At 33.4% G+C, this 19,682-nt stretch overlaps 1 protein-coding gene across 1 annotated transcript; it reads left to right on the top strand.

The window, feature by feature from the left end:
* Nucleotides 1-1,991: 1,991 nt before the first annotated feature.
* Nucleotides 1,992-18,688, top strand: LOC106132754 (proton-coupled folate transporter). The gene is made up of 5 exons (XM_013332277.2): nucleotides 1,992-3,165; nucleotides 9,375-9,476; nucleotides 12,328-12,549; nucleotides 14,347-14,503; nucleotides 18,517-18,688. Exons 1-5 carry the CDS (start codon nucleotides 2,190-2,192, stop codon nucleotides 18,605-18,607), a joined length of 1,548 nt encoding a protein of 515 aa, XP_013187731.2. The 5' UTR covers nucleotides 1,992-2,189; the 3' UTR covers nucleotides 18,608-18,688.
* The last annotated feature ends 994 nt before the right edge of the window (nucleotides 18,689-19,682 follow it).

A 19,682-nucleotide genomic window follows, 5' to 3' on the forward strand; every position in this document is an offset into this window, starting at 1 on the left:
ATTTGCTGAATCATAACTTAAATAGAGTTCTAGACTGGTCTAATCGATTTGGCATTTCTGTTAATGTTAAAAAGTGTCAGGCTATAGTAGTTGGCAGTTTCTATCAGATTAATAATATTGACATTAACACCTTGCCACCGCTGATCTTTGACGGAACTATTATTGAATTTAGTACGACGGTTAAAAACCTTGGCCTACATATTGATACCAACTTACATTGGGATTCACACGTTGTTGCAACCAGTCGAAAAGTTTACAGTGTTCTGCATTATCTGCAACGCTTAAAACATTTTCTTCCAACAAAGACGAAGATTATGCTTACCCAAGCACTTCTTCTGCCTATAATTGATTATGCTGATGTGTGTTATCTGGATTTAACTGAAGAGCATCTCAACAAATTAGAACGTCTTCTAAACAATTGTATTAGGTTTATATTCTGCCTTCGGAAGTACGATCATATTTCTGAATACCGTTCTCAGCTAAATTGGCTCCCCATCCGTAACCGTAGAAATCTTCACATTTTATGTCAGCTCTATACCATTCTCAACAATCAGCTTGCCCCAGACTATCTTAAAAAAGACTTCCAACTATTAAGTTCTACTCACGAAAAAATCCTTCGTTCTTCAAATAAGTTAACTCTTGCTATCCCTTTTCACCGTACAGGTATTGCCTCCAATTCTTTCGCCGTTATAGCTGTTAGGCTCTGGAATTCACTTCCCGAGTCCATCAGGACATCCCCAAGTCGTTCTAGTTTCAAATCGCGGGTAAACGGGTTTTTCCTGAGTCGCGAGGGTATTTAATATCGCCTTTTCACTCATTTCGGTAATCGCTGCACCTATTTATTTATGTATATTGTTTATCTATTGTAGTTTTTATGTATGTATATTGTTTATCTATTGTATTTTTTATGTATGTATATTATAATTATTTTATTTTATATTTTGTGTAGGTATAAATATATTTATTTAGTTTAACCCCACATGAAGTTCTCTGTAAGACCCAATGGTTGACTGGTAGATAATGCTTCTAGCATTAAGTCCGCCAATTGTGCTATACATTTGTATCTTGTGCAATGAAGTTTAAATAAATAAATAAATAAATATAATAATTATGTGTTGGCGCATAAAATTATACGTAAGAACTTAATTATCTGTGGATAATATTTTTTTATATATTTATAGTGGAAAATCATAATGGAAATTAACCACACGTGTTGAGTTTTCAGTGGAGTATGTGACCAATTTTGACCGTGGCTAAAGGACAATACGTCATTATTATTTTATCTCTATTAAGTGAAAGGCATGTCACAATAATAAATGTCGTTTTTATTACTTATAAAATTTTAACCCACCTTTATACTGAGAAGTTCTCATTTGACATCTTAAAAAGCGTCTCGGAAGAGTGCTCTGTCTAAGAAACCACATGTTTGTATATAAAGCGTACCTAATTAAAATTTAGATTTATATTTTATACTGTTTTTGTTCAATACTAGTAATTATTTTAACTCTTCTGCCTATCTGGATATTTCACATTGAATACATTTAGATATTTTCTAATATGGTTATGTAGTTCGAGCTAATTTAATAAATTAGCTCGAATGAAATAGAAGATTCTTATAAATAATAAATTTCAGCTCGGTTTGTATATGCTTCTAGTCCTACTGTAGGCTGTGCTAAAATTAAAAGTGAGTTATATGAATTTAATTACAATCAAGTTTTATTATTGAAATGCCTTTATTTTGATACATATTTGTTTCCCTTGTATCTTGTTCCATCTGTCAATCGAACAATCAATGGTTTCGACATATCGATCATGACCCGACCTTCTCAAGGTCCGTTGATGGAGAAGACATGTCGATTAAGGTTCAAATGATCAAATTTTAATTGAAGTCGGGCACATGTTGTCGTATACCCAATGTGGCCACGTGATAACAATGATAAACTACAAATTAAAGTACCACAGCCTCCAACTGATACGCAGTGTTAGAGCCATAGTCGTTTGCGGCGGCCGTTCCGATCGCACAATCAAACCGCGCACGCGCAGCCGATCGCACGCCGCAACGATTCAATGCAATCGTGATATTAAAACTAACACTTAAACAAATTAAATTAAAAAAACCTTAACGAAAACCATTGTGCATATGGAACGTTAAAAACAAATGAACAATTTAGTGCAGAGCCGTTATCAAAATGACGTTGCGGGTCGAAGTGCCCGGAGAAAAGATCGTGAGTGTGGAACCGTGCAAGTGCAATAAAAACTATACAAATGAACTCGCGAAAGCCGAGACCAAGCTGAGCAAAAGGATAAAAAAGTTTATCAAAACATCCTGGGCGTTCAGATCCAAGATCACGGTTGAGCCGTTCGTAATATGTTACATACTTCCAAGTCTACTCGCTGGATTGGCGGTCCAGAACTTGTGCTTAGAGAAATCATGCCTAGTAAATTTACAATACGACAGAGACACCTGCACACACATAATGCAGGGACGCACACACAACTACACAGAGCAGGAGAAGAATGTACAAACCATGGTAGCCGGCATGACGGCTTGGAGTATTCCATTACAGACAGCCCTACCTGGAATCTTGACCCTTTTCGTGGGCGCGTGGAGCGACCGCACTGGAAACAGAAAAGCGTTCATGGTTATCCCTATACTTGGAAAATTGATAGCGGTCATCGGCATTATTTTGGCGACGATCTTTTTTTTCCAAATCGGCTTGACTGAAACTGCTCTCATTGACGGATTACTTCCAGCTATAGCAGGAGGACGCGTAGCCATGACGATGGCCGTGTACAGTTATATCACCGACATTACTACCGAATCAGAACGGACTTTTCGGCTAGGGATCATCACGGCTATTTTAACCCTCAGCAGGCCTGTAGGGTTAGCTCTTAGTGGAATTATGACAAAGCGTTTCGGTTACTATGGTGTTTTCACAGTAGCTTGCGCGTTTTATTTGATCGGATTTGTTTACATAGTTGTGAGATTAAAAGAGAAAAGAGCGAAGAAAATAGACGATGAAAAGAGTAGTGTATTATCTGTGTTCTCAATAAAAGACTTGGCGGCCACAGTGAATGTTGGTTTTAAAAAGCGAGAGGGCAGCAGGCGTCTTCAGATAATCCTAATTATGTTTGCGTACATGTTCATCGTTGGACCGGTCTTAGGTAAATATAATTTATGATCATGTAATTAATTATGATAGCTTTGTATATTCATCAACGACATAAATGCTTTGTTTGTCAAAAGGACATAGGTTAATAACATGTCACGCATCGTCTACGATATCGTGGCAAAGCGTAAACAAATACACGAAAGGATAAAATTTCGTTGCTACAAATTATCAAAATTGTACTTGTAAAAAATCAAAAGGTTAATATTTTGAGTTACATAACAGACAGATTGCTTACAAAAAAAAAACTTTTATAGCAATAATATCAACATAAAATTTACCTCGCCATATGTGCTCACGCCAGTATTTTTTATTGACACTTTTATGATGGAATTCAAATTCCTTCATTCGATACTGAAATCTGCCGATTCGTCTCTTATAAATTTTATTATATCCTTTGAAGATTTTCGTTTCATATTACCTTAAGAAATTGTTTATTACACTCATAGGTACGTAGATACTGATTTCGCGATTATTTTAATATTACTGATTTTATTAAATTTCGTCTTGCATTACACTATTAGTCGCTCGGTTACCTCGGATCGTTGAAACATTATTCTAAACGTCCGAGATAAAATATAGATACGTTCCGTGCGCATTTTGTATTGATGCTACTTACTTAAATTGGTTTAAAGAATCTAAGGCATACCCTTTATTCATATTGAGCTACAATTCGATGATGTTTGTAGGTCTGTAGTCCGACGAAAACAGTGGCTTTAAGATGGTTCCTATTAGTCTACAATGGTTAATTGCTTCGTTGTGATCTCAATGACATGTGTGTCTGGTTTTGCAATCGTCTTTCCATAGAAGCAAATCCTTATGGAGTTTTAGTTAATAAATTGATAGATATTTATTTATGGTAAGCCTTTTATATAATTATTTTGTTCATCTTTGTTGTTTAATTTAGTCTTTGTATTCTTGAATAAGAACAAATTTAACATTTGTCGAAGTTCAAAGATATTATAATCGTCGGACCAATTTACATAATATCAACCAAGTACCTACATATGCTTTACATTGTACCAACCATCGACAAGAATTATATTTTACCAAAGTACGTACGAGTATTACAGATTATACAATAAAATGTAATGGAATCGAAAACACCATTTTATTGTTATCATAATATCAACATAACACCTACGTAATAAATAGAAATGCATAGGTATTTATTGTTAAGTTTAAATAAAACAGTTAAGTTAGAATAAAACATGTAGGGTTTTATCACCTATCACGAATATCGTACCTACTTCAGAAAAAAATAACTGTTGTCACTTACTCCCATTAAGTGGTCGTGATGTACACCACATTAAAGAACCACGTTTTTTACATCAGAAAACTAAATTTTGACTGCAGATCCACCTGCATAAAATAAACTAATATTCCGCTATTGCCGTGGAAATTTCAAGAAATTCTATCTTAGTACTCTCGAAAACGTGGCAAATTCAAACTTCCAACGGAAAATAGTTTTGGCTGTACATAGCAATCATAAAACAGTCGATATCGCAAGGTTTTTATATTATTGTTCTGACAACAGGGAGTGAAAAATTGATTGATTGATCGATAATCAAACCACCTACCTCATGGAAAGTAATTAAGAATTATGACATCTGTATCTTTGTCTGTACGTGTCATATCGAAGTGATATTTTGTAACTTGATTTTCCATTCTGTCACGTTTTATAACAAATAGTTTAAGCAGATCAATAGTATGAATAGAGTAAACATTTTATTTGTAACTAGGCGTTGCCCGTGGTTCCACCCGCGTTTATATTGTCGTTTACACGGAAATTTCGGGAACCCCTAGACCATATAAGGAACTTACATGACAAATTTCAAGTCCTATTGCATTGGGCTGTGCGTGCCTGTCAATTAGACTGAAGAAATGTAGATATAGATAATATAGATATTTTTATAATTAACTTTAATAAGACATTCAACAATAAATGAACGAATCTCACCACTTTGAGCACAGCCATAACTTTAAGCAAGCAGGTCAAAGAAGTGAGTTTATTTTATGGCGTCGCTGCAGGCAGATAAAATTACAAGTAAAATTTATTACATTTTATTTTCATCAGTCCATAAGCTTAAAATCCAGTTTTAAAGACTTTAGCACTTACAAAGAATTTTGAAAAGATGGTAAGCTTATGTTTAAATAACGAGGTAATTTTGCATGCCTTCTTTGAAAAATATATGGTTTATTGGTTTTATTTTAAATTTAAATACGTTTATGAAATATAAATGCTTACTTAAGTTGATAATCACCATGGAGTGACTCTGCTCTCTTGTCACCAAGCGGGTCAAGTCTATAATAAAATACTTCAATATTCTGTGGATAGTCACAATGGGTTTTACATTACGTGGTCTAATGGCAAAAAACTATACGACTGACATAATATATAGACAAACTTTTAGAGTTTTACTAATCTTTACTCTAAGCTGTAAGAATTAAGTCTAGAAACGCACGCAAGTTTCCGTTCCTGCGGGATTTCAGAATATTCTGTCCAAGTGCATGTTCATGCAAGAGCCAGCAGATTGGGCGGTGTTGAATATGTCAGTCAGTAGTGTCAGCTTTTATACATATTTACTAGTAACTAACTCTCAAAAGGGGACTTAGGTACCTACATGTATAAAAACTATAATTTTTTGTTCTTAGTTTTTTTTGTCTAAACATAATAAATACCAAACACATATTTTTTATAGTTTTAGTGCCCTTTTATATGAATCGTAACTCAAAACAAACGTACATATGTTTCATTGCACTACTTACTGTACGTATGTAGGTACTTTGACAACGTTAACACCGACGACGCTTCGGCCCATGTCTTGACATTTCATTGAGTTTAGATGTATTTCTCCAAATTTCAAATTCCAAATTAGAATTAATTTATTTTTGTATGAAAATAATATCTAAGAAATTGAAGAACAAAAGTTGTTCCTTTTGATGTACCCAAGTCGCCTTTAGAAGGTTTTGCGTTAAATACTAATAACCCCGTACATAGATATCAGATATAAGTTATTTCAATTGCCACATTTTTCAGACTTGACCCCAAGTTCAGGCACAGGTTCACCGCGAGTCCGCAACGGAATACGACATTCAAATTAAATTTTGCAGTTGCTTACTTTTTAAAATTTTACTGTTAGTATAATTTTGGAGGAAAATAAAGACAATTGTTTACAATACTACGACATATTTTGCCCATATTATGCATGAAAAGTTCCTCTTGTAAATAGTAAAAATGCTATACTCGTAAGTAGCGCGGGGCGAACTGCTGTTATTTTGAAATAATTTAAGTAAGGTCACATCGATTTACGTACCTTAACCAAATAAAAAGCAGATACAGAAAAATGATGTTGCGAAGTCAACGCTCACCTTTCGGTCAATGCCTAGTAGGTACTATACCAGCCATTATTCTATCGTCAGGTACCAAATATGCGCCTGAATCATTTTCCTCAAATGTAGAAACGAGTATTTTGCATCAAATTGCACACTACAAACCGAAAATAACGTTGCAAATCATGATGAGTTTATTTATTCACTAGGGTTACTATCTGCCATTAAGCCATACCGCTGAACGCGGCCTTTCAGTCTTTTCAAAACTGTTGGTTCTGTCTAGCCCGCGATATCTGTATGGACGTGATTAAATGTACTTATGTATGTTACTATCTGCAAAAATCAGCGTAGTGATTATTTTATTCAACGAAATTAAATATGTACGGGAAAAAAACAAGACTATGAAACGATGCGGAACAAATTTAATTTTCAGAAGCACCGGCGAAATTGTACTTATATTATTGTCAAAGTTTATTGTAAATGAATGATTTCCCTTTGTAATTTTCATATAAAACATTGCTTTTCTTAAACTTTTCCTACTTAGAAGAGCAACAGACATACCTATTTTTAATACAAACTACCTACGTACCATTTACATATATTATAATCACGTCTTTACTCCTTACGGGTAGATCAAACCAACCCTCTTGAAAAGACTGAACAGCCGTCTTCAGCTGTAGTCTTAATGATGTTACCGAGATTTAAAAAGACAAGAAGAATCTAAAACTTGTTAACCCTTCCCTTGATTGACTTTACTGCCAAAACGTAGCGGCTATTGCCAGAGGAAGTCCATTCCATGTAAATGGCCTTAAGTTACATGTAAAAATGAATCAAGCTCAGTCTGAAAAATATTTAAAACGAGATCAACAATGACAATAGTTCTGTCTCTGACATCCCCCTGTTACGCTTGCAGTTGGGTCATGTCACGGTTCAAGTTATAACATCTGCGAGTTTCCTGCATACAGTTTTAATGGTGATTTAATTAAAAGTCCAACAGCAGTCAGCATTACGAATAGAAAATTTGCGAAAATATTTGAATATTGTCAATATGACCAAACACAGCGTGTGTGAAGTTTATGTACATATTTTAACTTCCCTCCCTCTCCAACTTTGAGGTTGAGGGTAAAAAAAGGAAAGATAAGGCATATCTCCTATCAATGTTTGTGAATCGATCCCCTGGAGTTAGACACTTGCCAAGATCTGCATCATTTTAATTATTTAGTTAGTTAAAAAAGTATTATTATTCTTTATTCAAAAGTTTATAAAAAGTAAGCATTAAATTTATAGTGAATTAATCCGACGTTCGATAAAACTTAATGAAATTGTATTTCACTAAATGTTTACATTTACACACTTTCGTTTCACTTTATTCATAAACTCGACTCAGTTTCTATAAATCTAGTTACCTTAAATTAAGATTAAGTTAACCTTCACATTTATATCTTCTATTTTGTTTTACTTTTCTTTTGATTGATTTAATAAATAATTACAAGTTTTTCACGCATAACATGTGAAACGGGATCTTTCTTCAAACCTTCAAATAAAATCTTTTTTCGCGAAGATTTCAAAAGGCGAAAAGATTTGGATCTTTTTTAGCTAGAAAACCGTCACTATTTATGAATCTAAACCAGCAAAATGAGGCCTTTGAATCTTGTGTTTATTGGCTAAGACTATAATATGTAAGGAATAAATAATTACATATATTATACACATTTATTTATAATTATTTATATATATATAAATTTTCAAAATAATACCTACCATCAAAAGGATATTACGTATTTACCTACAGACATAGGTACTGATTTCAAAATACGAACAGTTCTTTTTTTCTATAAAATTTGGAGCACTTAGACGGGTACTACCTTTCATTAGTGTTATATTTCAATTGTTTATTTCAAACTTTAACTTGTATGATTTCGTATTAGGTATTTTCAATATCTGAACAGAGTTAAGGTCAACTTTGAAATCGATCTGAGTATATATTTTCTTAAGTACTCGTACTCTCGTATATTTTTTTAAAGAATTGCTAGTGTTTTTTGTTTTTATGTAAGTACAGTCAAAAGTTAGTACGGCGATAATTAAAACCGTGTAATGTTTTAAAATTACATTACAAATCACCCATTTTATAGGTATAATGACATTAATTAGCGCAATAAATAAAACAATTTAAACATATAAAGGAATATTTAGGCAATCTCGAGCCGTAAAGCAAACAGCTAGAAATGCAACAGGGAATATTGATGTGTAATAAATCGCATTACATATTTTTAGGACATAGTAAATCATGAACACGCTTAACTTTATAAAATATAAAACCAACAAAATATACACAACGCTACGCCCATCCAGCGAGACCGCTCGCTGCCCGCATCCAGCGCGATGGCTGTCGGTACAGCCGCGCTGTCGGGTATCGTTTGAATTTTCGCCGCACGCGTATTTTCCCACATTGTTTTTTTTTTTCTTTATAATTAGGTAAAATTTAAACCCCCTACTTTTTCGTATAATTTGGAACGAGAAGCAGATACTGAGTAGTCCCACTCAATATGGAACGCGATTTACCAGACACCCTGTATAGATGTTATGATAGGGAAAAGATAAAGAGAGAGGCAGAATACGTTTGCTGAGAGCCGACTGTTTATTTGGTTAGTTATTTATTAGGCATGAAATTGGCTAACAAAGTCAACTTAAACATATATTTTATGATTTGACTATGTACCTACCTATATATCAAATGCAAACTCTTTTTTTTATATGATGATTAAAAATATCCGGTCAAAGCGTCCACGGCGAAAGTAGAGGCTTTTACGCATAATGTTTGCAGATCAGCCCGGTGGCGATTCACTAATACCTGTTTCATTTGGGATTAAGGTGAGGCGCAGATGACGTACTGGTTTACACGGTACAAGTTCAAATTCACCGAGGTGGACTACAGCCTATTCCTCACATACTCCGTACTCGTTGGAAGTGTTGGTAAGTTGATTTTATTTTTCTTTTTTCTGGGTATTGTTTTGGATTTTGCTCGGCCTGTGAATCGCGTGATTGAATGACTTTTTCTGTACCTTCCCTCCCTGTGTAGGCTACGAGCCTCCGTCTCCGCTTTACCTAATTCTGGTTACACCCTTGAATTCTTGCATATTTGCAAAGTAGCTTGCTTACATGGGTGATTTTATTAATTATAATATTTTTTTGATGTAGAGGTATATTCAGAGAAAAATGTCGTTCCGGAATAAAATCTGATTTCAGTAAATTAAAAAGCTAACTGTAATCAATTATTTCCTAAGAGACAAATCATCTCCTTGCATGCTTCATACTCACTGGAAATAACACGCACGACGTCTTGTCATAAATTAACACGCATTTGTGAACTTGTACATGTAAGCGCATGTAAGTTCTGAGTAAATAAACAGAGCATGATTTTACGCACATAAAAATATTTATGGACTTTTTGTGCAAAATCAAATAGGTAGGTAGGTCCGAACTTATTTTAGCAATGAAGATTGATGAGAGAAAAAGATGTCGCAACAAAAATATGAATAACTTATCATTAAGATTATATGTTATTCCTAAAAAAATTACATATCAAAAAATTATTGATAAAAATATAAGTATATTTTCCCGTCAACTGAAACATCCTACTCAAGCATATTTGCATTACATTTGGGTTGCCATAAGGAATTCATTATAATGAATAAAAAAAAACTGATAATGACTTTGGAAATCAATTTCATTGCATCTTTATTGTACAGTATACCTACATAATACAGACGACGTAATTAAGTAAAGGTATATAGGACTGTGTTGACTGATTGCATAAAATAATATTTTACGTATTTGTCACCATTGCCTACATAAAAAGTTAATTATTCTTCTTCCTAATAGCGATAGTCTCGGTTACATCCTGATATCTCTGAACAGGAGCCAGGGTGTGCTTTTGACCACGCACCTGGATTTGGTAAATCAGGTTTTCACACGAAGCGATTCCCATAATTTTCTTGTACAGTCAGTACCCTCCAAGCTCATCTATCGTAAGAGTGAAGGAGTCATTGGCACTGTCACGGTAATCACTTTACCGCAATAAATTTAGCGATAAAAACTTCCGAAATAGGTAGATGATGCAACTATGCAACGGTAATTGTGATGCACTGTTACAAATTTTATCAGTCATATTACAAAATTACGGACACCAAAGAGAGTTTTTATTTCTATTCCATTTAATTTCCAATCTGTTTTAATTGTTTATATTCCGACAAGTAAATCTCAGAAGATTTGACAAAATAAATACATATATTTTTATTTCTTTATTTTGTTAAAATTGAATGTGACTTTGTAATATATTCAATCAACGACTTGCCAACTAAGTTTCCATATACGTATTTACATTATGATATTCTTTTATTATTAGTCTGAAAAGATCTTAGTCATTATACTGCATTAGCGCACCGCATCGTCAAAAAAACCGGAAATTATTTGTTGACATATGAAAATGAAATCACTGAAGCTAATAAAGATAATGGCGATAGTTTAGAGAATACTTTTGATATTTACAAAAACAAGTGTCATGTTTATTTAGTACCAATAAAACTATTGTGAATGTACGCGACTATAGATTTATTTGATGGAAACATACAGAGTAACATAAAAACAATAAAATGGCTTAACTTGTGTACAATTAATGTAATCATTTTATTACTTGTAATTGTTATACAAATTTAAAGAGTGCAGATTATCTTAGAATAAAGTACTTTATAATTTTAATTAGTATCGTAGGAAAATTTTTGTTTATTATGAACTTACGTAGTTATTACGTGTGCACATAATACCTATAAACATAGTAAAACTACCGACTTGGTGATAAATAAGATATCAAATATTATAGTCAGTATATATTATAATATTATATTATTATCTACCAGGTAAACTAATTTCAAAAATTATTCCACCTTTAAAAATTTACTTCATCAATATTATTTTACCGATATTTTTCTCATGAAATTTAAAGCCCCGAGTGAGATTTCTTTATCGAAGGTTAAAGTTTATAAATAAAATAAGTAAAAAAATTAGTTACAAAGTAAAAAAAAATAAGACATCATACGCCCATTGACTTCATTGGTTTTGTAAATATTTGACATAATTAGAAAATTTTAATCAAAATACATATATGTATTTCGGCCTTGTTTGTTTTACAAACAGAAAAAAGAAGCAAATCAAAAATCACCAGAAAATGTCCTTCACCATAATGGTAGAGGTCTAAGCTCTTGAACTTTTTTACAGAATTTGAAAATTGACGCCACAAATTTGTGTTTGAAATGAGTAAACAATCACTTCCTCTCTCTTTCATATTTATATTTAACTAGTTTATTTAATGTAAATTTTTTTATCAGTGTATTTATGTAATTTATGATTCTTTGATCTCATTCCCACATTTCGTAAATATTTAAGCACTTGTTGCTTGTTGCCACTCATATAATTTCTTCTCTCATCAATGTGCTGAAAGATTTATTCTTTGGAAAAGCTGCACTTATGTGGTTCCTGGTGCTTAAGACCAGGTCTACATCTCTTTTCCATAAATATCGTTAAAGGCGTATATGGACAAATCCATCTAGTTCAGTATGTAAAAGTACATAGGTACCATGATCAATAGGCACACTTAAAGTTCTCACCAGAAAGGTGAGCATATACATTTTACTTGTACCAACATAATATCATTTCATCATCTGCTATCTACCTAATCGTCTAAATCTACCTGTTCATTGGCCAAAGTCTAAAAATACATAAGTTTCATTCCAATTTCGCGAATTTATCCGAATTTTGTTGTATCCAGGTTCGTTCGTAACAATATATTTGTTCAGCAAGCGCTGGGAGATTGAAGACAGCATTATCGGAGTGGTCGCGTGCCTGAGCAGGATAGCTGCTAGCGTGGTCTACGCCCTGGCTCCTTCCCGCACTATATACTTCTTGGGCCCTGTACTGGATATGTTCAGTTCTGCTGGAGCTACCTCTTTGAGGTCGATTGCTACGAAGCTGGTGAACGATGATGAAATTGGTAAGTAAAATTCTGCTTTAAATCCGATATACCTATAGCTTTCTCTGAAATGGTATGCAGTCGGTATCTATCAAATTTATACATGCAAAAATGTGGATAGGCATTATGCATACTATATTTATGTTTGGACCTTGAAAACTGAAACACGTCGCATCTAAAAGTTCACTGATAACAACAACTGACAGTTTGACTAACTACTGTTTGTTTATTTTTGCTATCTTGTTATCAGGGCATCACTATGTCGACGTCAGGCATTCTATTCTGTTTAGTGGTATGTTTTCGACATACTTGATCCTTATTTTCCTTTAATTCTTGTTTAATTTCTTACAAAAAACTTGTGTGCATCAGAATGGCGGGATTTTTCTGGCATACATTTATAAAAGTTATGATCGTTCGCCCGCAGTTTCTCTGTCTGAAATAAAATGTAGCCTATGTATTATTCTGTTGTTTATGCTTAGTAAGTATATTGCTGTTAAGTTTCTTCTAAATCCTTTTATTAGATTTTGCGTAAAAGAGTAACGAACATAATAAAACTTCCGTATTTAGTATTAATATAGTAACATTAGTATGATTTACCGTTATGTTTATTATTATAAATATTCCATTCATATTCAAAAGGTATTTATTCCTTTTGTTCACTTTTTCTGAATATCTGCGTTATCTTAGGGACTTTACTTGCAAATACACATCATACAATTTAAAGGTCTCAAATTTAGTTTTCGTTGACAGCCAACATCAAATTTACTTGTATTTCTTTGTTCTATTGCGTATATATATTTTCAACATATCATAAATGTAACAATATGTAGGTAAGTAGTTTCTTATCTTTATTGCTTGCTAAGTTCAATATTTCGATGAACCTTTCAAAATGTTTCTGTAATACTAGGTATATTGATTTCACTTGATATCTAATAATTGTTAAAAAAAATAACCAAAATTATGTTAAAAAAAACATCGAATTGAATTTATATAATGGTACTTAGGTAAATAGAAGAATAGAAGATAACCCGATATTTTTTTAATATCCGTCTAAGCACGTCGTCTTAAAATAACCTTACATTTAATTTTGAATTTTATAAATAGGTACCATTAAATGGAAAATTTCTACTTTTACTAGTGGAAAGTTTTATTTGCCTTGCATGTATTTTTGCATAATAAACCATGAAAGAATTATTATGATTCATGATTTTTCATGCGGCTCATTATAGACTAATCATATAGTTAGGCAATAAAAAATTAAACGCATTTAGTTCTGGTGTTTTTGAATTTCTTAGATAACAATTGCCCAAATATTATTATATTTTCAAACCCTAAATATTACGTAGTAATTCCTTAATGTAAATAAGTTTACATTTCACAATTATTTAAAGAAATATTATGACTAATTTTGAAAAAAAAATCCTTACGGAGAGCATAGGATCCTTATGCAAAAGGTTTATCCTAAGTCTTTACTGCATATATTTTAAACACAATTAAAAAAAACTTTGTGCATGTTTAAATAGATACAGTCACGGGTACCTACACATTATTTTCAAAATAAAATAATTCTTATCATACTCACTTTGTCAAAATATCTATGATCACATCATAGTTCCTAATAAGTTTATTGTGTTATGTTATTAACTAATTTATATTGTTTTAATACTTTGTCGTCATCCCTATTGTATTGTCACCAGAATCCAAAGCGTACTTATACCAAATTTCATTTCAATCGGTAAAATTTAGATTACTAAATTTGGCCTTCGAACAAAGGGTAAGTAAAATTAAAACGTTTAATAAAAAAATAAATTGTTTCAGGTAAAACAAGCTCTCTAATAAGCATATCGGAAGCCTTGGTTCCCGTGATCTACTCTCCCGTGTACAGCAAAGTTTACCTCAGCACCCTGTCCACCTTCGCTGGCGCCTTCTACCTGATCAGCGCGGCCTTGGCTGTTCCTGCCATAGTTATATTAGTGTAAGTAAAAATTAACATTATTTAGCATCCTGTAAGTAGCGACGAAAAATATGTATAGTGTGTGACATTAAATAAAAACAAAGTGAGTCAGCTGTTTGTCTGCCCGCGCAGATTGTAAAAGTCATCAAAAGAAGCATTTTAAACATAACATTTTCTATCGGCTAACCCGTGTCTATCTATACAGTCATCTTCATCATCAAAGATTATTAAGTCATCCAGCTGAATATGTAAGTAATAAGAACCTTTGAGGCTTTTAAGACCATTTACTCTGTCAACCTACTCTGTAAGCGATTACGACATGATATTTGTAAGGCATATGATGGAATTCTTTGAGAGACTATTATTAACTGGCACTATCTCTGATATATATAAATATACGTAAGAACTCATGACGGCTTTAGTTAGAGCCGTGAGTGTAAGTACTGGGAAAACATAGTAAATAAAAATATATATAATAACTACTCAATATCCCAACTAATATAATAAATTCGAAAGAAAGTTTATTTATTGGTTTATTACCTGGACGATGCACAGGATATCTACTGAATTAATCTTCTTGAAATATGACTTACATAAGTATCTATATAATTAAGTCTGGAGGAGGGCACAGGGTACTTTTACATCCCGATAAAAACTATTAGTTCCCGTGGGATTTGCAAGAAACCTGTATTTTTGTAGGTGTCGCTATGTTCGTCGCTTTTTGAAGGTGGCGTTAAATTCGATTCTTTTTTTAGTCATGCATGTATTTCGTCGCTTTTTAGTTAAATTACGTTAAATATAAATTCGTCACATTTTGTAGATTGCGCTTAATCTACGCGGGCGTTGCTGACGGTAAAAGCTAGTATAATCATATTCCAAAATAATATGCCATACACAACAAAACTAAAAAAAAAACATGGCCGTGAACGCGACTAATATCTTCAAACGAGAAACGAATCAAGCGCCGAGTGCATATTTCCACGTTGCAAAAGTATTTATTTCGCCATCTATGCAAAAAGCGGCCTTGTTCAGAAAGCCCTTACGGTTGTTTTGTCATCAGAGCAATGATCGATTTCTAATGGCTAGACCTTGAACTGTTTATTTTCTATTTCTGTAAAATGTAGCTAAGATTGTTATTATTACTCACTCAGCCCTACGATGGAATTAAGTCCTTTTTTTTAGAAAATTACAAGCACGTAATCATTGGCAATTTGAACCTTGAGTATTGAAAGCGTTATGGTTGAATGTTGCTGGAAAAAAATTATAATACTTACATCTTACAAATACAATCAAGGGTATATACCTATATAGGTATATTTATGGGAGAAATTTTCAAGTGGCCTAGACTAACTTCAAGACGCTCTTTACCTCCTTATGTGTGTATGTGTACGTATGTTTATTCTACGTTTTCTGGTCCGGAAAGGACTTTTAATAAAGTATCTACCTATACATTCAAACATATAATCACGTCTATATGCCTTGCGAGGTAGACAGAGCCAACAGTCTTGAAAATACTGAAAGCCACGTTCAGTTGTATACGTTCACTGTGTGAAATTAATAGACCATAAGTACCTACTAAAAGGGAAAGGTCGGGGTGGGAAGACCTAGACGAACATATCTTGATCAAATTAAGGACGTCCTGGTGAAGGGTCAGGTCAAAAGTGCCCGAAACCGCCGAGCTTGCATGAAGAGAGTTATGAATGTGGATAAAGCAAAGGAAGTATGCAGGGATCGTGGCAAGTGGAAAGAGGTAGTCTCTGCCTACCCCTCCGGGAAAGAGGCGTGAGTTTATGTATGTATGTATGTATGTACCTACTAAAACTTATAAGCCTTGCACCTTTCAAATAAGTTACATATAGGTATTGGTAAACACAGTGAGTAAAAATATCTGCAGTCAATAAACAATTTTTAATTTTCATTACATTTTCATCTATTGGGCGAAAGAAGAGAAGAAAAACATTTAAGTAGATTCACAAAATATAAAATAATGCAATCGCTTCCAGGCAACCTCGTGAACTTAGAAAAATAAAATGGTCGCGCAAGCCAAATGCCAGACATGCAAAGATCATTTTTCGAATATAGAACCCATTATGTATGAAAACGAGAAAAAATATACAAAGTATGTACTGGCTAAGAAGCGCCAGTATTTTTTTGGGATTAATAAAACAAATGAATGCAGGTATCCTAAATAATTGCAATCGATTCCGGTTCGACAAGAATGTTCATCATCATGACCGCTTTTGAGAATTTAAAAATAAAGTCCAGCAACATGGGAAAGGTCAACAGCCGTAAAAAAACCACAAAAGACACCAGAGATATTAAAACACGTTGGTTACTTAATTCTTTATTTTTTTTTTATAATACTAACAACCCACCCGGCTTCGGACGGGTAGCCGGGTAGGTAGGTAGGATTATAGACCTTCCTCAGAAAACCCTCTTTCCAACATTTAAGAAAGGGGCAAAATCCGTCCGCTTCTTTCCGAGATTAGCGCATACATACAGAGAAAATAGAGGAAGTTTACTTTATAACACACATTTTCATGTCTTTATCCTTAACGGGATAGTCAGAGCAGTCGTGACAAAAGTCTAATGCTACGTTTCGCTGGATGACCTTATTGCGATTCTGAGTTCTAGTGACAGAACTAGCCCATCTCTTTAGAGAAGAATTTTAAGTTTATATGGCTTTTTATTGACTGATTTTACAATGTCCGAGGTAACAGAAGACATTGTTGTTGAAATATTTCCGAAGTCGCAATCCATTTCCACATAATAGTTGTATAATAACTGTTGATAATTAATTTATGAAAAAAATATAAGTATATTAATACCTTTTCGATTATTTGCAATTTATGAAGCAAAGCCCTTACTGTAACCAACTTAACCACTTACTGTCCTTTTTTCAGAATAAAATTCCTTTTTTAGATGAATCTTACACGCGCTTTGAGGTTATTGATAACAAAGGTACTTCGTATGATACTAACTAATTGGTTTTGATGATAAAACGAACGGACAAAGTTGCAATTTATCTAGAACTGAGTAACTTTACAGTGTTAGATCGGCACAAGATCCTAGGTCAAATATTACATAATATGTATGTATAATAATACAATAAAATGTAATTTAATATGCAATACGTAGATTAAATGCAGACGCAACAAAAATATTTATAAAGTTACATAAATCCGAGAGATAGGAAATTTACTAGTAATTACATTAGTGTAACTTTTGCATTAAACAAAAATTTCCGCTCGGCATTTTCAGAAAATCATTGCCTTTGCTTGATCTCGGATATTCACACAAAATTACATCAAAGCCATACCCTGCAAGGGATATAGACGGGACCATATGTTGTATGTATGTATGTTACATCAAAATCGGCATATGACAGACAGACATATTTTCGTACTTAGGATATACCTAATAATATTGATTTGATGAAAAGTACGTAGAAATATTTAAAGGTAAGTATAATTAAATAAATAACAACGCATGGGGTGGTGAATATGAAAAACAATGGTTTTGGATTGCGGTTTACGGAACTGACATAAATAGGTCATCTAACTGATATGCGCCCATTGTTGTCCTTCCGCATTTGTTTAAAGTATGTATAGAATCGATTGTTGCATTTTCATGTATGTCCGTGGCGAATACGTGTAAAAACTTTCGTCCACATCCGCCTGGTTCAATTATTTGTGGTCATTTATTAGATTATAGACAATTCATCATTTTCTTGAAACCTAATAGACCATAATAAACACTGATAATGAGCGCAGCGAACACAGATTCCTTCTTTTATAAAGATGGTAATCCAAAATATATTCCAACTGTAACTGTTTCGGATCCGGCTCGAAGGACCATCAGCCAAGCGAAAACAATATTTGTATTTTTTTAACGCAATATTCCCGGGAAATTGATCTGTATTTTTTATGTATTTAATTTAGTTTATTTGCTGCAGGTGTCTGTTGTCTGTGTCCCAAAATGTTTGAATCTGAATTACATATATATTATGTGCTAATTTGAACTTTTATTTGCAGATTATTGTTCATCTTAAACAGAAAAGACGTGATCGACAGCAAACGGACACCACCACAGGATGCCAAGAAGGATGAGACGACACGTTTTTAATTACTGTTGTTACTATTTAGTATTTACTCGCTTTAAGTATCTTTACAGAAAAATCTCAATAAAATTAAGGTTTGTATTCAACCGTGTGTTTATTTTGATAGCAGTCCTGGACATTTTGAGGTATAAGTATCACTTATTTGTCGTAGGATCCTTCTGTCGACTTAAATTCCGCCGGTTAATCATTACCTCTAAAGGGAGCTTTGGATACGCCTTTTGTCCTTAATTAATAAACAGATAAATAATGTTGTTAGCAACAGTCGAAGGTATAACTTAAGATACATGGAAGGTAAAATGTAGGTAATTCGTTGTACTCGCAAACTCAGACTTAGCAAACAACTGAAAATGCAAACACAAATTTATATGATGAGACGAGGAAGAGGAGAAAGATCCCATCATATAACTACCGAATCGTTTTCATTGTACCGATTCAAGCACGGAATGAGAAAATTTTGAATGAAAAAATACAATGACACAAGGCGCACCCGGACTCCTCTCCAGAGAGGTGAGTAGGTAGGTACTCGTATATAACCGGGACTAACGTCATGAGAAAGATGACAATAAACTTCATGGCTGAACACATTAAACCATTACTTTACGTATTCTGGCCATTTTGGACCATCAATTGCCTAAACATATTGTGACGCATATAACCTAAATAAAATTCGGATAAAATCGGAAAAATACAGATAGGTACGTGACGTATTTCGGGTAGAATTATTATTAATAGTAGGTAGTTTAGAACAAAGCTATTCGGGATCATAGACCTGCCAGTGAGATACGCATTATCACTTGTAAGTATAACTTCTCCGATCTTTAACCCGACCTGGTTCATAATTTTTGCCAGCTAAGTAAGGAACTGTTTGGCACACGCTATCTATATGACATTAATTGGTCTGCTCTGTCCGCCGCAACCGCAACGACATTAATATATTCTTTGCGATTTTATATAGGTACTACGATTTCTCGTGTAATATATTTTTAGTTTTTACCAAGGATAGTTCAGTAACTTTGAAATAGGGAAGAACCGAAAAAGAGATGGATAGATGGCATAAAGGACATACATACATATCAATAG

This window comes from Amyelois transitella, chromosome 19, assembly GCF_032362555.1.
Source record: "Amyelois transitella isolate CPQ chromosome 19, ilAmyTran1.1, whole genome shotgun sequence".
In the NCBI taxonomy this organism is placed as follows: domain Eukaryota; kingdom Metazoa; phylum Arthropoda; class Insecta; order Lepidoptera; family Pyralidae; genus Amyelois; species Amyelois transitella.

Coding starts and splice junctions, on each gene's coding strand:
- LOC106132754 (XM_013332277.2), top strand. CDS start 2,190: ATGACGTTGCGGGTCGAAGTGCCCGGAGAAAAGATCGTGAGTGTGGAA. Junction 3,166..9,374: donor CATCGTTGGACCGGTCTTAG/GTAAATATAATT, acceptor TTTGGGATTAAG/GTGAGGCGCAGATGACGTAC. Junction 12,550..14,346: donor GGTGAACGATGATGAAATTG/GTAAGTAAAATT, acceptor AAATTGTTTCAG/GTAAAACAAGCTCTCTAATA.